Genomic DNA, 23,677 nt, shown 5'->3' with positions numbered 1-23,677 from the left:
CAGTAATCCAAGTCTATGCCTCAACCACTTATGCCAAAGAATCTGAAGTTGAAAGGTTCTATCAAGACCTACAAGACCTTCCAGAACTAACACCAAAAAAAGATGTCCTTTTCATCACTGGAATGCAAAAGTAGGAAGTCAAGAGACACCTAGAGTAACAGGCAAGTTTGGCCTTGGAGTACAGAGTGAAGCAGGGCAACGGATAACAGAGCTTTGCCAAGAAAACAAACTGGTCATAGCAAACACCCTCTTCCAACACCACAAGAGAAGACTCTACACATGGACATCACCAGAAGGTCAATATTGAAATCAGACTGATTATATTCTTTGCAGCCAAAGATGGAGAAGCTCTACACAGTCAGAAAAAAACAAGACCTGGAGCTGACTATGGCTCAGATCATGAGCTCCTTATTGCAGAATTCAGACTTAAACTGAAGAAAGTAGAGAAAACCACTAGGCCATTCAGGTATGATATAAATCAAATCCCTTATGATTACAGTGGAGGCTGACCATTAGATTCAAGGGATTAGATCGGTAGACAGAGTGCCTGAAGAACTACGGATGGAGGTTTGTAACACTGTACAGGAGGTGGTGACCAAAACCATCCCAAAGAAAAAGAAATGAAAGAAGGTAAAGTGGTTGTCTGAGAAGGCTTTACAAACAGTTGAGAAAAAAAGAGAGGTGAAACATAAAGGACAAAAGGAAAGATATACCCAACTGATTGCAGAGTTACAGAGAATAGCAAGGAAAGATCAGAAAGTCTTAAGTGAACAATGCAAAGAAATAGAGGGAAACAACAGAATGGGAAAGACAAGAGATCTCAAGAAAATTGGAGATACCAAGGGAACATTTCATGCAAAGATGGGCACAATAAAGGATAGAAACAACAAAGACCTAACAGAAGCAGAAGAGATTAAGAAGAGGTAGCAAGAATACACAGAAAACTATACAAAAAAGATCTTAATGACCCAGATAACCACGACGGTGTGGTCAATCATCTAGAATCAGACATCCTGGAGTGTGAAGTCAAGTGGGCCCTAGGAAGCATTACTACAAATAAAGCTAGTGCAGGTGATGAAATTGCAGCTGAGCTATTTCAAATCCTAAAAGATGATGCTGTTAAAATGCTGCACTCAGTATGTCAGCAAATTTGGAAAACTCAGCCTTGGCTACAGGACTGGAACAGGTCGGTGTTCGTTCCAATCCCAAAGAACATTCTAACTATCATACAATTGCACTTATTTCACATGCTAGGAAGGTAATGCTCCAAATCCTTTAAGCTAGGCTTTAGCAGTACATGAACCAAGAACTTACAGATGTGCAAGCTGGATTTAGAAAAGACAGAGGAACCAGAGATTAAACTGCTAACAACAGTCAGATCATAGAAAGAGCAAGGGAATTCCAGAAAAACATCTACTTCTGCTTTATTGACTATGCTAAAGTCTTTGACTATAGGGATCACAACAAACTGTGGGAAAATTCTTAAAGAGGTGAGAATATCACACCACTTTACCTGTCTCCAGAGAAACCTGAATGGAGGTCAAGAAGCTACAATTAGAACTGGACATGGAACAACAGACCAGTTCAAAATTGGGAAAGGAGTACATCAAGGTTGTACAATGTCACCCTGCTTATTTAACTTACATGCAGAGTACATCATGTGAAATACCAGGCTGGATGATGCACAAGCTGGAATCCAGATTGCCGGGAGAAATATCAATAACCTCAGATATGCAGATGATACCACTCTAATGGTAGGAAGGGAAGAGGAACTGAACAGTCCCTTGATGAGAGTGAAACAGGAGAGTAAAAAGCTGGCTTAGAATTCAACACTCAAAAAACTAAGATCATAGCATGGGCCCATCACTTCATAGCAAATAAATGGGGGGAAGTGGAAACAGTGACAGATTTTATTTTCTCAGGCTCTGAAATCACTGTGGACAGTGACTGCAGCCATGAAATTAAAAGATACTTGTTTCCTGGAGCCTGGGGGGGCGGGGGGGGGGGGGGGCCGGCAGGGAAGCTATGATAAACCTAAACAGAGGATTAAAAAGCAGAGACATCACTTTGCCAACAAAGGTCTGTATAGTCAAAACTATGGTTTTTCCAGTAGTCATGTACAGATGTGAAAGCTGGACCATAAAGGCTGAGCGCCAAGAATTGATGATGTTTTTGAACTGTGGTGCTGGAGAAAACACTTGAGAGTCCCTTGGACTGCAAGGAGATCAAACCAGTCAATTCTAAAGGAAATCAACTCTGGGTATTCACTGGAAGGACAGATGTTAAAGCTGAAGCACTAATAATCTGGCCACCTGGTGTGAAGAACAGACTCACTGGAAAAGACCCTGATGCTGGGAAGATTGAGGGTAGGAGGCGAAGGGAACAACAGAGGATGAGATGGTTGGATAGCATCACTGACATGAATTTGAGCAAAAACAGGGATACAGTGAACAACAGGTAAGTGAACAAACTGGCATGATGCAGTCGATGGGGTAGCAGAGTCAGATACACTGAAAAACAACGACAAAGTACCTGAGTGTAACCATTTCATCACAATCTCACTATCAGATGTAACCACCTCTAAAATTTAAGCTATTTTTGGCCCTAACAGTATCTCAGAAAATGTTTTAATTTGCACATTTCTCTGAAAACTAGTAGAAATATTCCTATGACCACAAGTGTCTGAAACATAATGTAAAAGCTCCTAGTATAAAAAAAATAATACCAGCAAGGGTATACAGGTGTTTTCCTAAATTAAACAGTTCTAAATTACAACTTTTTAAAGAGTCATATGGAATGACAGTAGACAAGAGCATTTAAGTGGTATAAACAAATGCATAGATTTTAATCAAAGTTCTAGTAGCATGACTGGTAAGTTAACGTCTCTCTCAATTCTCTAGTCTGTGAAATGGAAACAGTATCTGCCTTGCCAAGTTTACAGACTGGCTATGGTAATCAAATGCAACAGTGTATATATCAAAGCAACCTGGGGACCATAAATTGGCCGATTTTCAACAAACACTGTATTCCCTCTGAGCAAAGCACTTACAGATACAAAAACAAGTTAACAGGTAGTCAGAAAAGGGTTCTCTACTGAGAAAATCCCATTTTTGTAACAATTTATATCACCTCATTAGCTATCCTGAAACAAAGTTCTAACCTACTTTCAATTTTTTAAATAAACAATACCCTAATATAAAGGGGGGAAAAGATTAATATATAATGCAGTATATAGTTCAATAAAAATGCTCAAGAATATCAACAAAATCAGAAAGTATACTAAAAAGGTTAGATGCTAGGATGAATACAGTAAATCACCATAAATATGACAGCTGTGAATTTAGACCTTCCAAGACAGCTGTGTTGTTTTGACACATGGCATTGTAGTCAGTGACATGGGTTTTCCAAAATGTTAACTGCTGATAAAGTTCCAGATAAAACAACTTCAGTTAAGAAACTGAATTAACAGGATTGACATGTATACACTACTGTTCAGCACAGGGAACTCTATTCAATACTCTGTAATGATCTATATGGGAAAAGAATCTAAAAGAGAGCGGATATACCTATAACTGATTCACTTTGCTCGATAGCAGAAACATGACAGTGTCAATCAACTATATTCCAATAAAAAATAAACAAAAACAGAGAAGCTTAACTCCCCAAAACTGAATATATATTAAGATGGAGCTAGGGTCTAGGCTAATTATGTTTTCCTTCTACATGAATATTCTGGGCATTTGAAAGCACTGTGGAAAGCAAAATGTTCCTAACAGTCTCCCGCATGCAGGATGTCATGCTCACTCCCCATGCACCAAAGTTCCTCCCACTAACTTCCACAACCATCTCTTAAAGAGCAGTTGTTCAGTCTTGCAGTCATGTCCAGCTCTTTGTGACCGCATGGACTGCAGCACACCAGGCTCCCCTATCCTTCACCATCTCCCGGAGTTTGCTCAAACACATGTCCATTGAGTCGGTGATGCCATCCAACCATGTCATCCTCTGTCTCCCCCTTCTCCTCCTGCCCTCAATCTTTCTCAACATCAGGGTCTTTGAAAATGAGTCAGCTCTTTGCATCGGGTGGCCAAATTGTTGGGAGTTTGAGTACTTACTCCACTGAGAACCACTGACCAAGACAATCCAAACACATCATTACGCTAAGTAACAGATGCCTAAAAGAGGTGATCTGGAAACAGGAAAGCATGGAAAATCCACAGGTAAGCTAAGTCTTAGCATGATATATCAGTCAGGCGAGGCTAGTCCATGTCACAGTGACAACCAACTCCCCAGAATCAGCAGCTTAAAACAAAGCTTTATTTTCTGCATAAACTAAACATCAATCACAAATATACACCCAGAATAGCAATGTTCATCACTGCTCATTGTCATCTCTCACAGATTAGGCTAAGAAAGCTCCATTTCTACATATGTCCTTAAATGACGGGAAAAGATCAGTTCAGTTCAGTCGCGTCCGACTCTTTGCAACCCCATGGACTGCAGCACACCAGGCCTCCCTGTCCATCACCAGCTTCCGGAGTTTACCCAAATTCATATCCATTGAGTCGGTGATGCCATCCAACCATCTCATCCTCTGTCGTCCCCTTCTCCTCCCACCTTCGATCTTTCCCAGCATCAGGACCTTTTCAAATGAGTCGGTTCTTCACACCAGGTGGCCAAAGTATTGGAGTTTCAGCTTCAGCATCAGTCCTTCAATGAACATTCAGGACTGATTTCCTTTAGGATGGACTGGTTGGATCTCCTTGCAGTCCAAGAGACTCTCAAGAGTCTTCTCCAACACCCCAGTTCAAAAGCATCAATTCTTTGGCACTCAGCTTTCTTTATAGTACAACTCTCACATCCATACATAACTACTGGAAAAACCATAGCCTTGACTAGACAGACCTTTGTTGGCAAAGTAATGTCTCTGCTTTTTAATAAGCTGTCTAGGTTGGTCCTAACTTTGCTTCCAAGGAGTAAGCATCTTTTAATTTCATGGCTGCAGTCACCATCTGCAGTGATTTTTGGAGCCCAAAAAATAAAATCAGTCACTGTTTCCACTGTCTCCCCATCTATTTCCCATAAAGTGATGGGACCGGATGGCATGATCTTAGTTTTCTGAATGTTGAGCTTTAAGCTAACTTTTTCACTCTTCTTCTTCATCAAGAGGCTCTTAAGTTCTTCTTCACTTTCTGCCATAAATAAGGGTGGAGTGACCTGCATACCTGAGGTTATTGATATTTCTCCCAACAATCTTGATTCCAGCTTGTGCTTCATCCAGCCCAGCGTTTCTCATGATGTACTCTGTATATAAGTTAAATAAGCAGGGGGAAAGATAGGACAACTCATACTCTGGCTTTTAAAGGCTGACTATCGCTTCTGCTCACACTTGATAGGCAGTCATATGGCCGTGCCACTGGTTCTCAACCAGAGCAACTCTGTCTTTCCAGGGACATTTGGAAATGTCTAGAGACATTTTTGATTGCTACAACTGGAATGGGGGAGGGAGGGAGGCAGTGGCAATGGTGGAGGGCAGAGTACTACAGGGTATCTAGTGGGTCAAGACCAGGGCTACTGCTAACCATTGTGCAATGCACAGTACAGCGCCCCATAACAAAAATTTACCATGCCCAAAATGTCAATAGTGCCAAAGCTGAGAAACCCAGGACCAAGGCTAATTTCAAGGTCAGGGAGGGAGACAGAGAGAAGTACAATATTACTAGGCACCAGAAGAGCCATGAGAATATTGATGAAGTAGTACTACCACATGTGAATAAGAATTTGCCAGGCTGAAGGAAAATCACAGAAAAAAGCAGAGGGACAGGAGCAGGTTTATGGTAGGAAGGGTGTGAGGAGGAGAAACAGCACTGGATCTGCATTAGAAAGAAAACCTTAGTGACTGCAAGAAGATAGCTTTGCAAAGAGGAAAAGAAAACCAGTCAGGAGACAGTGATTAGGAGAATGAATGGGCCCAGACTAGGGGCATGGGCAATGGAAACCAACAGGACACTTCTAGGCAGAACAGATGACAATTTTTTAGTCAACTGCGTACAAGGAGTGAAAAGAAAAAACAGTCAAAAGATGGCCCATTTCCTAGACAGGTTTACTGAAAGATGAAGAATGAATAAAAGATTTAAAAGTGGTTAAGTAACAAATTCAGCTTTAAATACACTGTATTTACGGTCATTTAAAGATATCAAGCCAATGTGAAAGTCTCTAACACAGAGATATTAGATAAAGTCACTGTAACAGAACAACAATCCCACTGCAATGGGGTAATTAATGGGAAGCAGGAAGTCAGCAAATGGGACAGAGGTTTGTTCTTATATCTACCTATGTTGTGTTTTGTCCCTAGCCTTGCTATTAAACATAAGGTACCACCTGAAGTTGACCACAGATCTAAAAGCAACTCCATGTAGTATAAAGCCACAATAATTAAAATACTCAGTAAAATTAAACAGGCTGAGTGCTGCCCGGAGAGGCTCTCATGGAGATTCATGAACTTTAGTTAATGAATGCTGCTATTTTTTAATTTCTCAGATGTCTGTTTACTTTTGGATGATTACATTTGTAAAACAAACACAGAGGCATATTTTCTAGAAATTATACATACCTTAGTCAAGGATTAAGTATGGGAATATTTGAGAAACTGCTTAAGTTTAACAAGGAAAAAAAACAGCCTGGCCTGGTGAAGTATCATTAGAAAGAATTCTAAGAAACGGCAACCCACTCCAGTGCTCTTACCTGGAAAATCCCATGGACGGAGGAGCATTGTACGCTACAGGCCATGGGGTCGCAAAGAGTCGGACACGACTGAGCGACTTCACTTTCTTTTTTTTTTTTTATTAGTTGGAGGCCAATCACTTCACAACATTTCAGTGGGTTTTGTCATACATTGATATGAATCAGCCATGGATTTACACGTATTCCCCATCCCGATCCCCGCTCCCACCTCCCTCTCCACCCAATTCCCCCGGGTCCTCCCAGTGCACCAGGCCGGAGCACTTGTCTCATGCATCCCACCTGGGCTGGTGATCTGTTTCACCATAGACAGTATACATGCTGTTCTTTTGAAATATCCCACCCTCACATTCTCCCACAGAGTTCAAAAGTCTGTTCTGTACATCTGTGTCTCTTTTTCTGTTTTGCATATAGGGTTATCGTTACCATCTTTCTAAATTCCATATACATGTGTTAGTATGCTGTAATGTTCTTTATCTTTCTGGCTTACTTCACTCTGTATAAGGGGCTCCAGCTTCATCCATCTCATTAGGACTGGTTCAAATGAATTCTTTTTAATGGCTGAGTAATATTCCATGGTGTCACTTTCACTTTCAAGCATAGGCGTGCACCAGGGGTGGGGTGGGAGAGGGTGCAAGCTTAATTCAATTACCCGAAGACACAAGTTACCTGAAGCACAAGTTACAGCCTAGACTGAGCTTCATCAAAATGAGGGCAGCTGGAGGAAAACCTCCAAAAGTACAAGGAATTATATGCACAGTATTAAGTGGCTCAGAAGGTAAAGAATCTGCCTGCAATGCAGGAGACCTAGGTTCGATCCCTGCATCAGGAAGATCCCCTGGAAAAGGGCATGGCAACCCACTGCAGTATTCTTGCCTGGAAAATCCCATGGACAGAGGAACCTGGCATGCCACAGTCCATGGGTCACAAAGAATTGGACACAACTGAGTGACTAACACTTTTCAATGATTATAAAGATTTAAGATAAGAATAATACAAAGAAACAAAAAGACATTTTTTGTGATAACTTTTAAGATGAACTACAAGGGACAAATTTAAAAATGTTTGCTGTTCACCCTCTGGGCTTAGATTTAAATGTCATACTGGTGTATCAATTTCATACATAATTTAATAATTAATGAATAATCTTATTGTAAAATTAATTTTTCTGAATGAATATATTAGGGTTGCTAAAAGAAGAATCAACAAAGTCCTCTAGTTGACATGTTTTTTGTCTGCCAGCATACATTTTCCTTTCTGTAACAGTACTCAGGACTCTGATTTCCCAAGGAGAACACACGCGGGCAGGTAGGTTGAAACTCTGCCTAACCAGTCACCTCCATGGCATATCAGCGGTTTCAAAAACGGGAAAGGACCCAAGTCAGACTAACGACAGCTTTCGGACTTCTGCTGGAACTACAGACAGAAAAAAGAAAAAAGGGCCTTTCTTTGCTGGACCTGAACATGAAGCTGGGAGCAGTCAGTCTGGAGCCTGTCTGCCTGTTAAGTCACTGCAGTCCTGTCTGACTCTGCAACCACGCGGACTGTAGCCCACCAGGCTCCTCTGTCCTTGGGATTCTCCAGGCAAGAATACTGGAACGGGTTTCCATTTCCTACTCCAGGGGATCTTCTCGATCCAGGGATCAAACCCACGTTTCTTACATCTCCTGCATTGGCTGGTGGATTCCTTACCACCAGCACCACCTGGGACCCTGCCTGAGACTTAAACTAACAGAAAGGGAAGCACTGCCAGAAGACAGAATCCTGATGACACTGGCTCCTTGTGACCCCAGATCCAGCACTCTGACCCAGCTCTGATTCCAGGCCAAACCAATGAATTCCCTTTTCACTTGACTGCAACATATTTCCCAAATTAACTGAACAAAAATTGAGTTAATTGAGGACCTACTGTATAGCACAGAGAACTATACTCAATATTTTATGATAATTTATAAGGGAAAAAGACCTGAAAAAACATATATATATGAATCCCTGCGCTGTACACTTCAAACTAACACGACATTGTAAATCAACTCTATGTTTCAATTTTCTTTAAAACCGAGTTAATAACATTCTCAGAAATAAGAGTAATATAATACAAACCACATATATCAACAATAATAACCAATAATTTTGTCAGTAACACAGATAATGAGTTATTTTAAAATAGCAGCTGCCAAACTGGTCTCCAGTCCACTTACTTACATGCTTAATTATTGAGAATTCCAAACAACCTTTGTTTACATGAGTTACATCTATTAATATTTACCATATCACAAATTAAAAATGTTTACTCTATCCAAATAACTTAATAAATCCATTACACATTAATATAAATTTTATGAAAAATAAGTATTTTCTAAAACAAAAAAGTCAATATTCAGAATGACATCATTTTTGGTTTTGCAAATTTCTTTAATGTCTAGCTTAAGAGAAGACAGCTGGATTCTCATAAGTGCTGCTGCATTCAATCTATTGTTATGGTTAATGTTTATGAAGAAAATGCACCTCACACAGATAAGTAATTGGAAAAGGCAGGAATATTTTAACAGCCCTTCTATACAATGATGGCTGTTCATCTTTTATTCAATGCAAAATGCAACAAATGGCAATTCCTGAAAGTTAGTTGCAATGTGGAATCTGAAACTATATCAATGAACTTCTTGGCTCATAAAAATCCACTGGTCCATATTACACTCTCAATGGCTCTCCTACCCACACGTGATTTGTAACATCATGCACTGGTCATCTAGAAAAATACTGGTTCAATGAGTTATATAGACCTTCCCAGGGTTGACACATTTCTTATAGAATACATTTTTTAAAAATCACATTCCTAAATATCATCACCAATCTCATCAGAAAAATCTTTTAAGTACAGGAAGCTGGCAAGCCCATGGTGACAGGTACATGTTTTCCAGAAATCTAATTTTCACTTGAAAGACTAGATTCTTATCACTGGTAGCAACCAGTTATTATCCTTGAATGGCAGGCTCATTTCACTCACTTTCAAGGAAAATGTCTGCCAAATATCCAAGTCTAAGTAATGACAGTTTATTATTCTTTTAAGTAAAAATAAAAGTAGTGTTCCATTTAAAAAGCAGCGAGTGCTTTTCCTCGAGATGAACTTTGTACGTCGATGTGCAGAAGAACGTTATGTACAACTCGATTTTTTTAATATTTATTTATTGCTGTTGTTTAGTGGCTAAGTTATGTCCAACTGTTTGCAACCCCATGGACTGTAGCCCCACCAGGCTCCTCTGTCCGTGGGATTTCTCTGACAGGAATACTGGAGTGAGTTGCCACTTCCTCCCAGGGATCGAACTCTATAGTCTCCTGCATTGGAAGGCGGATTCTTCACCACTGACCCACCAGGGAAGCCCAATTTATTTATTAACTTATCTAACATTTATCTGGCTGTGTTGGGTCTCGGTTGTGGCATGCAGGGTCTGCTGCGGTGAACAGACTCGCTGTGGCACGTGGGCCCAGCCGCGGCAGCAGGTGGGCCTTACTTGCTCTGCGCGCAGCACACAGCACATCGGATCTTAGTTTCCTGTCCAGGGAATCGAACCTGTGTCCCCTGCACTACAAGGCAGATTTTTAACCGCTAGACCACCAGGGAAGTCTCCACACATTTATTTAATCACACTGAAAAGACATGCACTCCAGGGTAGAGATTTTGAGAAGGAGAACATCTCACTGGACATACACTCCAGGGTAGAGATTTTGAGAAGGAGAACATCTCACCAAGGACATTTCTAAGTGAAATCGGCTTCTTCCCCAAACACTTAATGTGCGTTTGGTACCACTGCCTTGATTCAAACTAAGATGCCAGCAGTTTGATCCCCACTGCCCCCTCATCAGTGCAAATGCCAGCACAGCAACAGTGCACTAACGTCTTTCATTAAAAGAATGATTTTGGTTTCAGGAACCCCTAGAAGGAACATGAGGATCCCCGGGAGTCTGTCAACCACACTTTGGAAAACACTGTTTTAAAAGATTGTAAAAAAAAAAAAAGATTGTAAAGTAGGGTGGATTTTAACAACTGGAAACTGAAAAATACATTTCATAAAACCTCATAATTGAAGAAGACTATCAAGTCATCAAGCTTATTCTTTCAAACAGGGGCTATACTAGAACTCCCCCGCAGGTCACACCAGCCCTACTAAATCTATACTGAGTGGGGCCCTAACTTTAAAAGCACCCAGAGTCTGAGGTGCTATCAATTTCACAAAGCACTGATGTAGCCTGTACTAGTCTACATGCTTCACTTTACAAATTACCAGAAAGACAGTGGAACAAACTGCAATGTCACGGATACATGAAACTATTAAAAAGACTAATTACATAGAAATTGTGCCATTTTTCTTATTATTAGCCAGCTGCCTAATTTCAACATCTGTACACATAAAATTCTTCCTTCAGCTAGTTTTGGTAGACCTGTATGACCCAGATGCACCTAGTGTTACTTTAAACAGTAATTCCTGTTTATCTCACCACATTAAGCACTACTTTCAGTTGTCCTCTCATCAGATGATTCAATTATTACAATGACTGGCCACCTACTGATGTGAAATGCTCCAGAATTCACTAGTGAACACCACAGATAAATAACCTTACATTCAGAAATACATTTTGTAAAATGTAAAAGATCTGAATTACACACATTCATCTACATTAACATTAAAAAAATTATACCTTACTCATAACAAAGACAAATATTCAGTAGAAGTCCTTTTTAAAAAAAAAAAAATCATAAAGAAGATTTGCATTCTAAACACGCAGACTGGGGTTTGATGAATTTTAAGTAAATTACTCCAGTGCATCAATGACTGCAAAATAACTGCATCAAAACAAATGAAGCAATAAAGATAAGCATACTAACACATCTAAAGGATTTAAAATCAAGAGGTTCTTTTAAAAAATATATAGATATAGATATAGATTCCCATGCCTCCTCCACTCCATTCTCATCCTGAATCCGTGTTTGGGGGATGGGATGTGCAGAAGGGACAAAGAATATTCTGTTTAATTTTTTTTAAAATAGCTCGTCCAGATGCAACTACTGGTAAACCAGCACTTGTGAACTACTTCAGGTAATGTAAATGGAGAACTGATCATGCTCTCCTGGAAGATCTCTGAAGAACTGCTAATGGGGCTTTCCTGATGGTCCAGTGGTTAAGTAAGAATCGGCCTTGCAATGCAGGGAACACTCGTGTGATCCCTGATCCAGGAAGATCCCACATGCTGCAGGGCAACTAAGCCCATTGTGCCACTGCTACCGAAGCCCACGCCTAAAGCCTGAGCTCAGCCACAAGAGGAGCCCCCACCACGAGAAGGGGGCTCTACACTTGCACTACAACCAGAGAAAGCCTGCACCCCTCCTGCGCTTCTCAGGAACCAATGAAGTGACCAGTTAATTGTTGCCTACAAAATGCAATGGTTTCCAAGCAGATCAACCCCCCTATGAAGACCAAATTCCCACTGGGAGTTTAGATGCAAAGTTCAGCACCTAACCCAAGTCATCAGTCTTCAAAAGGAGCCCAAGTAAGCATTTTAGAATATGTTAAAATATCAACTTCCTATTTAGGATAGCAATGATAAACCAACTTCTCAGCAGGGGAAATACAGCTTCCTAAAACTTGCTACCAGACAACTCAAATGAATTGAAAAATGAAGAAAGGTTCAAACAGGAGACAGACAGAGTGACAGACTTGGAAGCAAAAGAAATATGGCAATACCTTCAAGGAACCATGTGAATGTGTATGTCACTGTATTAAAGAATGTAAAGCTGACACAGTGAAACAGTTAAAAAATTTTAAAAAAGAAGCCAGAGGACCCTAATAGCTCAATCATTTTTGGAACTCTGATCTGGCTGCACCCCAAGCCAACTGAGTCACAATTTCTGGAAGTGCGATCCAGCCATGAGTATTTTGCAAAACTCCCCAAGAGATTTCAAAACACAACCAAGGTTGAGAATCACTGCCTTAAACCTTGAGAGTAAAACAACAACAACAACAAAAAAAAAAAGATGAACCTCGCGCAGTAACAAGTTTTCCAAAATGCAAACAATTCTCATTTAAAATGTAAATAATGAAGTATAGACTTTAAATTTAAAGGTATTTAGAATTATCACCAACTTTAAATTAACATGTAAAAACAGACTCTTTACAGCATGTAGTAGCTATCTGACCTATGATATAATTCGCAGTAGTAAATAATCAAAACTTGAATTATAAGATTCTGATGATCTACCATCTCAGTTCTACATAGGTAAGTGCTACCCTAGTTTTTATCCACTCTCACGGTTAAAACAAATTTTCCTGGATGCCAAGTACACCACGTAATAGTGTCAAGGTGACACAACCTAAAATACTTTGTTCCTGAGAAGCTGGAATTTAGCCACATTTCCTATCACCAAAATTACACATTTTAGGATGAGGGGGAAAAAATCCAAAAATTCTAAATACGACTCATTACTAAGCATATGTTTTGGCATATTATCTATGCTAACAGTACTGAAAGTTGCTCAAATGAATAATATCTAGACATATTTGTCAACTGCTTGAATTTCTCTTTTCTTTTTTGATTTTTTAAAAATTTCTCTTTTTAAAACAGTTAAATCTTCATCAACTGTGGAGCAAAAAACCCAAAATTTAATAATTTAACAAAATGGTATTAAATTCTGGGTTAGGAAAAAAAAAAAAAATCTGGGTTAGGTTTATCTAACTCCTTTAATTTTGGTGTAGAAAACAATGAAATCAGTCGAAACCATTTCCATCAAATTAGTTTTACACATAATAGTCACTTTTAATCATCACTGAAGCAAAACAAAAAATTCTGCCTAAGTACATAATCCTGTAGGATACAAAAATAAACGAAATCCAAACACATACAAAGAACACTGAAATGACTAACATGTTCACTGAATGAAAAAAACTGGGAGGAAAAAAGAAAGCATAAGCTCGAGGGGCACACAACAGAACTAAGTTTACACATAAGAAAACTAATATATGTTCTCACCAAAATGGACAAAATTTTAGATGAGACTAAATATGCATTTTACATATAATGAGGCAGATCCTGTAGGGTTAACTGCCCTAGTAGAGGCCTCAGCAATTCACAACTCAATTAGAATAGTGTCTAATGATGTTACTATAACACCAGCTCAATCAGAAAAAAACAACTTCCAAGCCAGAGAGCTGGAGTGTGACTGGACAGCATAAATTAGTTTAACACTTGGGGGGTGGGGGGTGGAGGGGAGGATCTGAAGGGGAATGCAGAAAAATAAACTCACACACAAGTGGTGAAACAGCTCAACTAAAATGTGGCTTAAGAAAGTGAAGCACAGGTTTTTATAAGCAAATAAGACTTGCCGCTTCCCAGTATAAGCGGAATTGCTTCGAACAGCAAAGCCATCGAAAAAGGTCAATGATGCATATAAAACTTGTTTCAAAAAACTTCACAGTGACTTTCTCAGCACAGGTTTTCATGAAATCTGAAACCGAATTGCTGTTTTTTCTAAGCTTAAGATATACAACTAAGGAACCTAACTAAACAAAGAAGTTTCTACATAGGCACTTAATTAAAAAATTAAGATGCAATACCTCTTTAAAGTAAGTTCCCCCAAAAACCTGGAAAGCAAAGAAAAAGCCACTTCTATTAACAGACTCACAAAATGTTATATCAATTTCCTCTAGAAAAGGTTTTAGTTTTAATTCCAACAACTTAAACCTACATAATTCATCACCACCCTTAGACCTAAATGGACTCCAAATTTCAAAGGCCTGGCCTACCTGTATTATATTTGTACTGTAATAAACCCATGTAAGAAAGTAAAACCGTAACATTTAAGGAAGAAACATTAATTTTTAAAAAATCATACTTTAAGATCATAATGATATCAATCATTTACTACTTGAAATGTCAAATATTAATCATATCAGAACTTTCCAAAAGAGAAAATAAATCCTTTAGCAGAAAAAGAAAAGCTGCACACTAGCACTCGCCAAGCTGAAATAAATTTGGCCTAAGTACAATATAGCAAAGACAACGTATGAAAACTGCAATAAAAATTACTGAACTGCAATGGACTAAATCTAGTAAAGTTCGTAAACGTATTTATTTCTGTATTTTCTATTAGGACTAAATAGTTTCTACCAGAAAAAAAAGTACTGAACCTACTTTTTAAACACCCTGAGACTGAAAGGATGCTAAGTCTTGCAAAAGTCAAAGACTGTTAAAATCTGCCAAGACAGCTTTTAGAAAGTCAATTCAGACTAATTAAAATGACTCCCCATTATATTCATCATTCCTAAATAAACTGGCAGTTTCACATTTAACTACAGCCCAAACACTAAAGGCATCAAGAAACTAAATTCAAAATAAACTATTTGGAAACAGGCAAATATACTTATTTTCAAAAATTTTACTATGGTTTTCAAGGGGGAAATATTAATAATCATCAATTTTCAGTAGGGTTTTTTTTTTAACCTCTCTATATTGCCCTCCCCCCCAAAGAAAAATCTTTCAAGTTAACGAAACACACCCACTTCTTCGAAAATCTCAAATTCAGCTTGAGAAATCACAAGAGCAGTTTGGGGCTTGAGATGGAGCCACCGCCCTACGCATACTACACCGATTTCACGCTCAGTACTTGCAGTTGGAGCAATAAAATAAGTTATAGCTCTTTTCATTAAGAGTGCGGGGCGCGGGGGGTGGAGGCGGGCTGGTCAGTTAGGTGCTAACAACGTTTCCAGCACACCGCCACCACCCACGGTACTCAAAAAAGTAAAGTCAACAAGCCAAAGCCAGAAACACGAACTGGAGTGACACAACCAGGAAGAGAAAATAAGGGACAAAGAGAAAAAAGAAAACAACTGCTCGAGAAAAGAAATGAAGAGAGACCATTCACAACTTTCATTCAGACCGAAGGCAGCCCGCTCCCGCCGGGGCCGACACGCTCCGCCGTGAGGGACGGGGGAGCTACCTCAGAACAACAAAGAAGCGGCGACGGCCGCGGTAGCACGCCCAGCGCGGGCTCCACTCGGTTCCGCCGCGGACCCCGCAGGCAGCTCGGGGCCGCAGGACCGACGCCGGAGCCCGAGGAACGCGAGGCGCCGCGGCCCGGCCCGGCCCGTCAGGAGGCAGCGCGGGTTCTCCGGGCCGGGCCCGCCGGCTTCCCGCGCGCGCTCCCCGCCGCGGCCGGGAGCCCGCCCCGGGGCGGGGAAGCCGCGGGCGGGGGCGCGCGAGCCCGGCCCGGGAGAAGGGGAAGGGGACATGGCGCGTTACCTGGGCCCGGGCGACGGCGAGGGGCTTCCGCTCTCCCGCCGCGGCTCGTCCCTCCGCCCGGCGGGCCCCGGCGCGCTCCTCGCCCCCCGCCCCGAGGCGTCCGGGCCAGTCCGCCCGCTGCTCCGCGCCGCGCCGCTGCCCGCGCGGGCCGGGCCGCCTCCGAGCTCCCGGGCCGCCCCGCGGCAGGGCCGGGGCAGGGGGGTGCCCCTCTCACTGGGCGCCCGGCTCCCCTCACCCGCTCCCGCCCCCTGGGCGGCCGCGGAGCCAAGGGGAGGGCGGGAAGCGGGCCTCCGGAGGACAGCGGGCGGCTACGAACGCGGGCTCCGCCACTCGAGCCGCTCCGTTACCGCAGCGGCGGTGGCGGCGACGACGACCAGGGCCGTGTTGTTGCTGCCAACTTGTCGGGAGGACACTGAGCATGCGCGCGCGGAGACCACATCCGGGTAATTTCAGGGTTTGGCCCTGTTCTCCCCCACCCCGCCCCGCGCTGCTTTCCTTTCTCTCGCTGCCCCCGCCCCGCACCCCTCGCCGGAGTGACGGGAGGGTCGCTCTGCGCAGGCGCCCGCGGGCCAGCGCTGGCGGCGGGGAGCTCAGAGTCCGGGCCTGCTCCCGGCCCCGGCGGTGTGCGCTACCCTCAAAGGTCGGGGGGGCGGCTGCTCCGTGGGCGTCCCTTTGTCACAAAGTACCCAAACAGCGCGGGCGAGCTCGGCGTGTTAGTGGGTGTCTAGTAAGTTTATAAACAACGATCAGGCGGGCCTCTTTTTTTTTTTTTTTGAGGACCTGCGTGGCCGCAAAAAAAAATGACACTTTTTAACAGCTTGCTTTGGGGAGAACGTAGCTGTAGCGGGTTGTTTGGGAAAGAAACTGGGGTGACCGCACCTTCCCTCTCCGCCAGTCCTGGGTCCCTAGATCCGGAGGTGTTTAAACTCACGAGATGCCTTCTTAGGTTGAGCAGGACAGATCACGGAACCGCAGATTTGAGAGCCTGAATAGGTGTTAATAATTCTTGAATGGTTCCTGTTGGAAGAGGTTTAGGTAGAACCTCAGACTTGGAAGGGACTTTCAGGGTCCTACGGCACACGTGTTAAGTAGGTTACCTGCTGGGTGAAAGAAAGGTGTAAACTCCACTCTTGACCTTATACTTGGGTTATTTGAAAATTTTACAAGATGAATGCATTTACTCGATGTTTTTAAAGTTTCAGAAAACACATACTATTTCAGTTCAGTTCAGTTCAGTCGCTCAGACGTGTCCGACTCTTTGCGACCCCATGAATCGCAGCACGCCAGGCCTCCCTGTCCATCACCAACTCCCAGAGTCCACCCAAACCCATGTCCATTGAGTCGGTGATGCCATCCAACCATCTCATCCTCTGTCGTCCCCTTCTCCTCCTGCCCCCAATCCCTCCCAGCATCAGGGTCTTTTCCAATGAGTCAGCTCTTCACATGAGGTGGCCAATTGGAGTTTCAGCTTTAGCATCAGTCCGTCCAATGAACACCCAGGACTGATCTCCTTTAGGATGGACTGGTTGGATCTCCTTGCAGTCCAAGGGACTCTCAAGAGTCTTCTCCAACACCACAGTTCAAAAGCATCAATTCTTCGGTGCTCAGCTTTCTTGACAGTCCAACTCTCACATCCATACATGACTGCTGGAAAAACCATAGCCTTGACTAGACGGACCTTTATTGGCAAAGTTATGTCTCTGCTTTTTAATATGCTGTCTAGGTTGGTCATAACTTTCCTTCCAAGCAGTAAGCGTCTTTTAATTTCATGGCTGCAATCACCATCTGCAGTGATTTTGGAGCCCCCAAAAAATAAAGTCTGACACTGTTTCCACTGTTTCCCCATCTGTTTCCCATGAACTGATGGGACCAGATGACATACTATTTTACATATATTTTTTTCTCATCGGCCAGGAAATATTTACATATATTTAATCCCACCAAGATTACTATCGGAAGGTTCTAAGGTCATTTCTTAAATCTTCTCGCTCAGAATCTGTCTTCTCCCCCAACTAGGTTTTACTCCCAGGGCCCTAACCCTATCCTGCCCTTTCCTTTTCTGCCCAGCAGCCTCTACAACTGTCATCTTCAAACTGGCGATCCCTGGGCTTTATGAAGACTTTCCAAGACCAGTTTTAAGGTGTTCATTTCCAGATGCCTCACCAGCATGTGTTCTGTGGTCTAAAATTGCCCAGCTTGGGACTTCCCTGGCCATCCAGTGGTTAAGCCTCCAGGACACAGGTTCAATTCCTGGTGAGGGAACTAAGATCCTCCATGCTGCATGCGACCAGAGATTTTTTTTTTTTTTTAATTGCTCAGCTTAAGAAAGAACCTGCAAAAAAAAAAAAAAAAAAGAACCTGCAGACACAGCATCCCCTTTCAAAACTGTTCAACTCCCACCATACAAAGCCAAGTAAAAACTCACCCATTACTCAGACACATAGATCCAAGATGTAGAAAACCTCTAGGACAATTCAGAGGAACATTCAGAAATTGGTGTCCTGCTGAAAAGTGACTCAGAACAAATGGGTTATAAGTTATCTTACAAGTCAGGTGGCTTCCAGTTCTTTGCTATCAACAAAATTGAAGGAAACTTTAACTACGTGACTTGATAACAGATCACCATGTGATTCTTGGCAGTCTACTTGGAAGAACTTAGAGAACTGAGTAATGTTGCTAACTCTAAACTTCTTCCGTTCCTATCTCTAGTAGTTATCTATACACATGCATCTTGTCACCTTTGCCGTACTCTGTTGGAAGCAAATCACCAGTCCCACCCTCATTCAAGGGAAGGAGACCACACCTGTATTCCTGGGGGCCCGATCCTGTGGGGCCGCATTAGAGTCTATCTGTTTACTCATGCAAGGGACAGTTCCTACAAGCTCGACCTCCTCCGAATTTCTTCGGATTCCTTTCAGATCCTGGTTTAAGGGAAACCTGACTTCCCTGGGGCATTGTTTCCCCTTCCCCTCTCAAGTAGTAGGTCCTGTTTTTTCAACCATGAGCCTTCTAGACTGGGCTTGGAGGTGAGGTAAGCGTCCTGCTTACACTTGCACAATGTTTCTAGACCATCCTCTCTCCTCCCTATTCACCTGCAGCTTTAAATCTTGTCTTCCAGTGTCCCTCATCCTTGCTCACATTCCCCCTTATTTTTTCATCATTTGCTCTCATCAGGCCCTCCAACACCATTTCAGTCCTAATCCTAGGCAGTTATTCTATAACATGTATACTCCGATGATCATCCGTCTTCCCTAACCTCTTAGTTCCTTGACTTCTCCGAGGATCTAGTCCTATCCTCACTCTGCCTCTCATTCCCTTGGCATAATCACAGGAGCCTCGTCAAACTTGGCAACTTTCTTCATCATCACAGTTTCAAACACCTCACTCTGAACACTACCTCCTGTTTCCGTATTTTCCTGTAGTACTCTTAACTCCAACAGTTCTGCAACGCACTTACCACTCTCTCCTATCCTTAAAAGTGAGTCGCTCAGTCATGACCCACTCTTTGCGACCCCATGGTCTATACAGTCCATGGAATTCTCCAGGCTGGAATACTGGAGCGGGTAGCCGTTCCCTTCTCCAGGGGATCTTCCCAACCCAGGGATCGAACCCAGGTCTCCCATATTGCAGGCAGATTCTTTACCAACTGAGCCAGTCCCATCCTTACCCAACTTAAATTCCTGGCCAGTCATCCCACAGTCACTCTCTTGCACACACTCTCAACCCTCTCCCCTCTTCCGCCTTGTCATGCTTACTGGGCAAAACCACAGCCCTGATTCAAGCCCACTCTCCATCTGTTTCATGTCGGCCCCGTGCCTCTGAATGTGGCTAAAGAAGAACACAGTCACTAACCGGCTTCACTGTGATTTCATCACCGTGAACTGCCTGTGGGCCCTTGGAACTGCTTGCTGCCCAGGAATCCTCCTTCCCGCCTCTGTTCTTCTAGATGTCAGACCTTCTCTGTCCTCCAACCTGCACCCTCTTCCCTCCCATCCTCACTGATTCACGACCTTGCTTCCTATTCTACTGAGAACGTTGAACCAATGAGACAGAAACTTCCACAACATCTCACTGTCTCATCTACCCATAAACCACATACTAGCCTCTGTAACCTCTTCTCCACCCTCCCTTCCATTATGTAGGTGAATTTTCCATGTTCTGAATTAAAGCTAGTGCCCCTGCTAAAGGCAAGAGACCCTAATATTGTCTTGTTTAATCCAGATTATCAGCATGACTCCACCAATTGTTCCCCCTCCTCTTTCAGCAGTGTTTCCCTCTCTACTGGCTGATTCCCATAAGCTTATAAACAGGTCTTATTTCTCCAGTCCTACAAAATCTATTTGATTCACTTCCACTAGCAGTAACCTTCCCATTTTTCTGCTTCCTTTACAACAAAACTCCTAAGAGTTTCCTGTGCTGTCTCTTGTTCTGCTCCCACTCTAGAGCAACAGAACACATACCACATGGTACAATTAATATAAAGATAAAAAGCATGCCAAATATAATGTGTATGTTATGACTGTACACATATGTAATAGAATCATATCAACACATATGAGATTACATATGTGTGTATTTTATGTCTTGAGCTGAGAGGGTCACCCACACCCCCGTAAGCCCCCTCCATTCATGCTTTCATCCTTATCACTTTATCAAAACTGTTCTTGTTGAGGTCAACCGTGAACTTCACATTGCCTAAGCTGTGCCCTCTTGCTTTTCCTCCTCATCACTTCATCAGATCCTTCATACCCTGACTTCTTTCTTTTTTGTTGATTCTATCTCTTCTCCCAGACCTCGTAATGGCCCAGGGCTCATTCCTTGGGTTTCTTCTGTTTTCTTTACCTACTCACATTTCACTGGTGATCTAATCAGGTCTCCTGACTTGCAGTACTCTGTAAGATATATGATATCATCATAGAGGATGACAACTCCCAAATTTATATCTTTATCTCCAACTCCTCATCTGAATTCCAGATGATACCAGCAGCCTGCTATGCATCTTCTCTTTCAGATCTCTTCAGCCCAGCAACTTCCCTGTCTCTGTTGGTGACACGTCCATCCTTGAAGTTGCTCAGACCAAAAGCCCTGGAGTCATGCTAGACTTCCCTCTTTCTTATCCATCCCATGTCTAGTCCAGAGTCAGAGTCTCCCTTACCACCTCCACTGGTCCCCTGGTCCATTCCACCATCACCTAACACTAGAGTTAGTCTTCTCAAAGCTCTTCCTTCTTTCACGCTTGCCCCTTAGAATCTATTCTCAGCAGAACAGCCAGAGTGATCCTCCTAAAATATACGTCTGCTTAAATCCCTTCTATGGCTCCTCATTTCATTCAGAGTAAAAGTCTATATCCTTAAAATAGTCTACAGGGTTCTGTGAGATCTACACCACCGCCACACTTCTGATCCTTACCTCTCTGATCTCATCTTCTGTTCCTCCTCTCCTGGATGACTCTGGTCTGGCCTTACTGACCTCCTACCTGACCTCAGAAGACACCAGCCAAGCTCGCCAAGGTAGGACCTTTGCATTAACTGCTCCCTCTTCTTACCACCCACTTGCCCAGATATCTGCACTGCTAACGCCCTCACCTACTTTAGTCAAATACCATCTTCTCCCTGAGGCCCACCCAGACCTTTTTAAAAGCACCCCCTATTCTGAACCCTCTCTCTAAACCCCAGGTCCCCCTTCCCCTGCTGTCTTCTTATAGCTCTTATCTTCTAACAGACTGTACTGTCCACTTATGTGTTATGCGTACTGCTTATTGTCTGTCATTTCCCCTAGAATGTAGGCTCCACAAGAGCAGAGATTTGTCTGTAGTGTTGACTAGTTTATCCCAAGTGCCTAGAGTTCCTATTGCCATATAGGAGGTGCTCAATAAATATTTGTTGAATGAATGAACAGAATGTTTCATGCTTCTATCTTTACAAGTGTAAACTAGAAATAGAGTTGACTCTGAGCCCTATTTTATTCCAGCAAAAATATTTTACACTTTAACAGTTGTTTTTTTTTAATTGGAGGATAATTGCTTTACAAAGTTGGGTTCATTTCTGCTGTAATTTTAATAGTTGATCAAAATTCATAATATGTAATTTTGATAAATTAGATATTCAAAATTGAACCAAAAATAACAAAATTGTATTGGTAATACAATCAAGATAAATGTTTTAAACTTAGGGACTCAAAGCTTCTTTTAATTTTTTATAAGGAAATACAGTAGGCTGATCAATAAAAGACTTTGCAGCCTAAAATATCACATTAAAACGTTCAGGGGAAAATGGAATAGAAATACAAGATAAGGAGAAAAAGAATTACGTTAAATTTCTCTTGAAGAATTGCTTGTTCATGTTTTTTTTTAAATGGACGCTAGATGCATCATGGTATTTAGGTTCCCTTGGATACATTTAAAGAATGATGTAACCATCTTATCTTTAAATGGCAATACCTGTAACATGCCAGAAATAACAAGCTTTGCCATTATTTAAACTTAAGATGAAACATTTTACATATGACCTTTAAAAATATAAGAAGAAACATAATTTGTCAAATTTCTTTTAGGAGGTAAGTAAGAAATTTTGAAGACCACAGTCCCAGAGGAGCTAAGCTGACACCTTTCCTGAAACCTCCTGAATGAAACGTCTCATTTCCCAGATCCATCCTGTCTTGGGCAGGCACAGGCTTGAAAGCTTTCTTCCTCTTTTGTCTTTTTTTATGGCTCCCCCTCCTGTGAAATGGAACTTCCCCAAAGACCCTGATGGTGGGAAAGATTGAAGGCAGGAGGAGAAGGTGGCAACAGAGAACAAGACAGTTGGATGGCATCACTGACTCAACAGACAGGAGTTTGAGCAAACTCCAGGAGATGGTGAAGAACAGGGAACCCTGGCATACTGCAGTCCACAGGGTAGCAGAGCCAGACCCAACTTAACATCTGAACAACAGGGTGAGGAGAATCCAGAGCTTTAACCTTTTCATCCCAGAGGTGGAGACAGAGCTCTCACCTCTTGCACTGCCCACCTAGGAAGGAATAGGATAATACAGTATTCCTCTGGAAATGGCCTAGTAGTTAACAGCTCACAGCTCCAGGCAAGAATTAGTACATAGACATTTTAAAGTTAACCCAGCGTTTTGTTTTGTTTTTACAGTTATCCAAGTTACCTTTGAAAAATCACTTGACATTGATTAACCTGAACACTATCAGTGATTCCCACATTCCTAAAAACACTACAGTAAATCCTGTCCTCTCCTTTGACTTAAAGTATGACTGACGTGCATTTGACTTATCAAGTAATTTGTTCTTTTAGCTTTGTTTTGTCAAGTCTGACTCTTTTGTGATCCCTGGGCTGCAGCCCACTAGGCTCCTCTGTCCTTGGGGGTTTTCCAGGTAAGAATACTAGAGTAGGTTGCCATTTCCTTCTTCGGGGGCTCTTCCCAGCCCAGGGATCGAACCTGTGTCTCCTGCATTGCAGGCAAATTCTTTACCACTGAGCCACCTGTGGTAAGCCCTCTTTTAGCTTTCTAGGTGGCCAAAACCAGACTCAGTGAGGAAGAAAGTAGACAGATGGAGCGAGGCTCTATCCTCTTCCTTCCTCCATCCCTCCCTCTCTCTTTTTTCTTTCCTTACTAAATGGCTGTAATAGCCAGATCCAGCAAGGGC

General features: G+C 42.3%; 2 protein-coding genes across 3 annotated transcripts in view; one reads left to right on the top strand and one right to left on the bottom strand.

Annotated features, from left to right (window-relative positions):
* The window catches only part of SMAD4 (SMAD family member 4), a 53,020-nt gene extending 36,883 nt beyond the window's left edge, over positions 1 to 16,137 (bottom strand). For both annotated transcript variants that reach the window (XR_009690813.1, XM_061131080.1), the window contains exon 1: positions 16,030 to 16,137. The gene's annotated coding sequence lies outside the window, so the exon portion shown is untranslated. The remainder of the gene's footprint in view (positions 1 to 16,029) is intronic.
* The window catches only part of LOC133047626 (uncharacterized), a 33,660-nt gene continuing 26,000 nt past the window's right edge, over positions 16,018 to 23,677 (top strand). Inside the window, exon 1 of the mRNA XM_061130919.1 lies at positions 16,018 to 16,472. Within this exon, the coding sequence (XP_060986902.1) occupies positions 16,018 to 16,472 (455 nt within the window). The remainder of the gene's footprint in view (positions 16,473 to 23,677) is intronic.

Source organism: Dama dama, chromosome 27 (assembly GCF_033118175.1).
Source record: "Dama dama isolate Ldn47 chromosome 27, ASM3311817v1, whole genome shotgun sequence".
Lineage (NCBI taxonomy): Eukaryota > Metazoa > Chordata > Mammalia > Artiodactyla > Cervidae > Dama > Dama dama.
The sequence above is the reverse complement of the archived record's forward strand: the minus strand, read 5'-3'. Positions and strand labels throughout refer to the sequence as shown.